We start from the raw sequence: 4,864 nt of genomic DNA, 5'->3' as shown, positions 1-4,864 counted from the left end.
ACAGATTTAGACAGATTTGTGAACAATATTTGCGAGAAATAGGCCTTTTGTGTACATAGAAAAAGTCTTAGATCTTTGAGTTCAGCTCATGAAAATTTTTATTTTTTTTTGGATCGGTCATTATAAACAAGCTACCTCAAGCTACTCTTGAGGATCTGGGCAGACTCAACAGGTGGACTGAAGTGTTACCGACATCAAACAAAAAAAAAGTACTCAAGCCGAAAGTATGCGTTCAGCATCATGCTATCAAGCAGCATAATAGACTGTTTCTGTACAGGTAAATTAAGTGGAAACTTTGGAAGTTTTAAATGTGGTTTCCAGTCAGGGCTGGCTACCAACTTATGCAGTTTCGCTTTTCTATTTAAAAGTGCAATTGAAAGGGTAAAAGACAATGTCAGGTGAAAAGCATTCCTTATAACTCCTTACACTTAAGACAGCTAATATATGGCATTCAAGTTAAATGAAACTACACGCACCACCAAACTCCAATCGCAACCGTTAAAAAATCAACAAAAAAACAAAAATCTTTGTTAATTAAAAACCAGAGGAACAGATTTAACGTTGAGGGGATCTTGGCACTTCTAATATTTAGCTGAAATGTTAGCTAATTACAAGCCTACTGTCTATCGGTCAGCAGGCTTTGCTTTGACGTCAAGGGGAGCTCTTCACATCACTGAGGCATGGAGAGAAGAAGGGAGGACAGACACTGGATGAGCGTATGCTGCAGGGTGTACTATCCTCCCTTGTTTTATTTCCTGTCCGCATCCCTCCTGCCATTTACAATACAATTAGAGTCACAGAAATGGGTATGAAAGCACTGGTAAGGGCTGGTGCAAATTCAGCAAATGAAACGACATGCCGCAGGTTTTGAATTGCACAATCTATAACGCTAATTAAAGGAGCATCAATCTGTGAACTTGAAGTCTTCTGTGCACAACTTGAAGTATCAGCAAACTGCGGTTGGGTTTTTGGGGAAGGAAGGGAGCGGGTGGTAAAGAGTTATTGAGAAAGAGAGGGAGAGAGTGAGAGAAGCTTGCAGCTCAATTAAAATCCACAAGTATAAACTTTGGCTGGGCAGGGTGACGCTTCCTGTTCTGGCCTGCCTAATCCTGAGACGGCACACTGAGAGAGAACAAAGGCAAACCCCCACATGCATATATACACACACACCTACCCTCCACACACACCGGATATCTAAATCCCCTCAGAAGCACTTTGGAAGGAATGGAGGGGGAAGAATGCAGTCCGCTCACGTGCGCAGTTTAGAGTGGTGGCTTATGCCTTGGGTCTAAACAGTCAAAGCTAAAAGTTTTTTACTCATCTGTTTTCCCCCTTTTTAGGATTTTTTCCCCTTTTCTCCCAAGGAGTTTTCTTTAAAATAATATTCTAGGTTAAAGTTTAAATCAGAAAACAACAACAAAAATGGTTCACATTACATTATATTATATTTTATTATACACTACAGTTCAAAGGTTTGGGGTCAGATGCATTAAACTGAATAAAACTAATAGTAAATGCATTTGTAATTTTACAAAAAAAACATTTATTTAATATGTTGTTCTTTTAAACTTTTCAAAGATTCCTGAAAAAAATGTATCATGGTTTCCACAAATATATAAAGCAGCACAACTGATATCAACATTGATAATATTATTAAATGTTTCTTGAGCACCAAATTATTATATTAGATTTCTGATGAATCATGCAACATTGAAGACTGGAGTAATGATGCTGAAATTTCAGCTTTGCCACCACAGGAATGAATTACATTTAAAATTACATTAAAACAGAAAACCAGGCTGATTATATCAGAGATTGCAGCGAGAACAGAGACTCGCGTTGCGTTTTCAGTGAATTATTCCAGTGTGTTTCGGTATACTTTGCTGGATATAGCAAATGATGACAAAATAAACATTTGAAACAAGATAAATGGTGTATGCTTAATTTCATGAAGTGTGCGATTAATCGCGATTAATCACAGAAAAAGGGTGTGATTAATTTGATTAAAAATCTATTGACAGCCCTAATATATATATATATATAATAAATTGCTAAAGAAATACTAGGTAATACCAGGAAAGCACCAGAGATGCTGTATGTACAGTATAAAGCTCAACTTTAACCCAGAGCACTCCTTAATTAGGAGTAAAAAAAGAAACAGAAGAAAAAATTGACCTTTTTGGACTTCTCTAAATATGAGTTTGAAGAATTGTCTGCTCTAAGGAGTGAACATGTGATTGGTGGATGCATCCGGGTGTTTTTACCTCCAGAATATGTTCATCCTGTTGTTCTCTATCCAGCTTCCGAGATGTGGTGGTGACCAAACCTGCAAACACATGAACACAATTTAATAACCACAGTACAACTCAGCATAACTTTAGCCAAATAAAATCTAATTCCACTGCAATGGGTTGACTTGGCTAAACTAAAACGTGCAATTATTGTAATAACAATTATCAAAAAAATTATTATATTTTAGAATGTACCCAGACTTTCTCAAGAGAGGCTTTGTCAGATTTATTTAACTTCTAGGTGCAATATTGTGAAGTAAACACACACACACACACACACACAAATAAAAAAAACACACGTTAAATACCACAGATTCAGCTGCACAGAACTGCAGTAAAGGGCACAGTGATTGCGTCAGGACTGTTTTAAAGCTGAACAAACAACCACGGTTTAAACACACACTCACACTGCCTGAAAACAGACAACACAAACCTCACACACTACCTTCAACCAAACACACAACACGTATCATAAACAGCTTCAAGCACTGAAATGATGAGTGAAATGTCAATGCAACCATCACTGTGTTTACTCCATATATGATTCTGTTAGTAAGTGTGTGTTTTTCTATGGTGGGTTTTAGAAGATTTCTCTCAAGGGCTTTACGTTACAGGAAAATAAGATCTGAGCACAACGGAAATCCAATTGGAAGTCAATTCAAGTGCTGAACCCAGTGAAGAGAGAATAAACAGGCAGACAGAGATCGAACAACAATGCAAATGAGCACGTTTATGTAAAGAGCGTCTCGATTGCAGATAATAAGCAGACTTGTGTTTCCCCGTCAGTATAATTGTACATTAAATGGGGCAGAAAGCACAGCGGACGTTGCCAGCCCCAGCCACACGAGAGATGCCTGCCGACCACACTGCGTCTGATTAGTGCAGAAAAAGGATTTCCGAAACCAGAAGCCATCAATGGCGCACATGCAGGCAGCAGAAATAGCCCGGCCGCAACACGCCTCCTGCTCCTGGTCAAAACTGTGTTAGGCTGCTAACCATCTCTCTCTCCTTTGCTCTTGAAATCATACATGGGAATGAAAATAAACTCTGAATGTGGGCAGTCATCAAAATCTCTGCACTTTACAACATTATATTAAAGGCAAATCTACATTTATAAACTAAGAACTTGACTGGAATGGAAAAGGATATTAAATAGGGACATTTAAAAAGGTTTTATAAGAGTCTGCATGAATTTAATGTATAGGCAACCCTCTACAGTAAATCACTCGCATATGCGACTAAATCTTCACTCTGGGCGACTAAATGATGTCTAATATTTGCCATTGGCTAATAAATTCTTCGATTTCACTCACCAGTGTGTGTGTTAGAGGCTAATTACAAGTTTAGCACAGATATATTTTCACTCTCCAAACACTTGCTTGGGAGTTTCACTCTCGGTCAAGTGAGCTGTACTATTTCAATTAATCTCAATGGATGTGCAGCGCACCTGTATTTGACGTACCGTAAACTCTAGTGTGAAGGCGCACGACTTGCAGTCACTTTGCTGATAGCGTTGTGTTTCTCACACACACGCAAAGGAAGAGAGAGAGAGAGAGAGAGCAAGAGAGTTTTCCATGCAGAATTGACGTGCTACATGTAAACGATATCCTTTGTTGTATTTTGTCAAAATTCATTTGGAATGTTTCAGCTTTTAAGAACAACCATAAGATACTGCCGGTTTCTCTGGTAGTAGGCGGAACTAATGTGCAAATGGTAATCTTGTTGGCTGGTGCTCATCTATTATCGTCCCTGTTTTGATTTCAGCAAATCAGTTCGAGCGAACGCAGATAACGTGATTAATATTCATGAACCCAGTAGCTCATTAATACTTGATAGACAGGGACAGCCCGGAGGGCAGGACCTTGTACTGATATGCTCATCCTTCGAACGCGAACCGCAGAAATGGTCTGTGGCGCGGAAGGATCGACACATGAAACTACGCATCCTTCAGGTCGATTGCAGCAAACCAATCTCGGGGACGGATGCACCCGAAGATGCGTTTCTGCGTCAACATTTTGAACAGTAACCGGCGAAGGGCCCGGTTCAAGACATGCAGATCCAAGATTGGTCGTAACCCACCGCCTTTCTTGGGTACAATGAAGTAAGGGCTGTAAAGCCCTGTATTCATATCGGCTGGAGGGACCGGCTCTATCGCATCCTTGCCAGTAGGACTGCGATCTTCGCCCACAAGACAGGAGCATCGGCCGCCTTCACTGTCGTGAAGCGGACCCGGTTCAAGACACGCAGATCCAAGATTGGTCGTAACCCACCGCCTTTCTTGGGTACAATGAAGTAAGGGCTGTAAAGCCCTGTATTCATATCGGCTGGAGGGACCGGCTCTATCGCATCCTTGCCAGTAGGACTGCGATCTTCGCCCACAAGACAGGAGCATCGGCCGCCTTCACTGTCGTGAAGCGGATGACACTGACACTGCCTGTCTATGCCCAGCTCCACGTCACCGCTTGCTGGAGGCTGCTGCGGATGTGGCGTGGGGGCAGGTGCGGACACAGGGGGCTGCCCTCGGCGACGAGCAGGCTGGGGCGCTGCGGCCGGCGGACGGGTGGAGGCAGCAG

The 4,864-nt window shown here is 41.4% G+C and overlaps 1 protein-coding gene across 1 annotated transcript in view; it reads right to left on the bottom strand.

Moving 5' to 3' along the window:
- Positions 1-4,864, bottom strand: part of LOC107702333 (protocadherin Fat 1-like) — a 113,421-nt gene that overhangs the window by 52,380 nt on the left and 56,177 nt on the right. The window contains exon 4 of the mRNA XM_016504616.1: positions 2,265-2,326. Coding sequence (XP_016360102.1) covers positions 2,265-2,326 — 62 coding nt within the window. The remainder of the gene's footprint in view (positions 1-2,264; positions 2,327-4,864) is intronic.

This window comes from Sinocyclocheilus anshuiensis, unplaced genomic scaffold (genome assembly GCF_001515605.1).
Source record: "Sinocyclocheilus anshuiensis isolate Anshui unplaced genomic scaffold, SAMN03320099.WGS_v1.1 scaffold86, whole genome shotgun sequence".
In the NCBI taxonomy this organism is placed as follows: Eukaryota; Metazoa; Chordata; class Actinopteri; order Cypriniformes; family Cyprinidae; genus Sinocyclocheilus; species Sinocyclocheilus anshuiensis.
The sequence above is the reverse complement of the archived record's forward strand: the minus strand, read 5'-3'. Positions and strand labels throughout refer to the sequence as shown.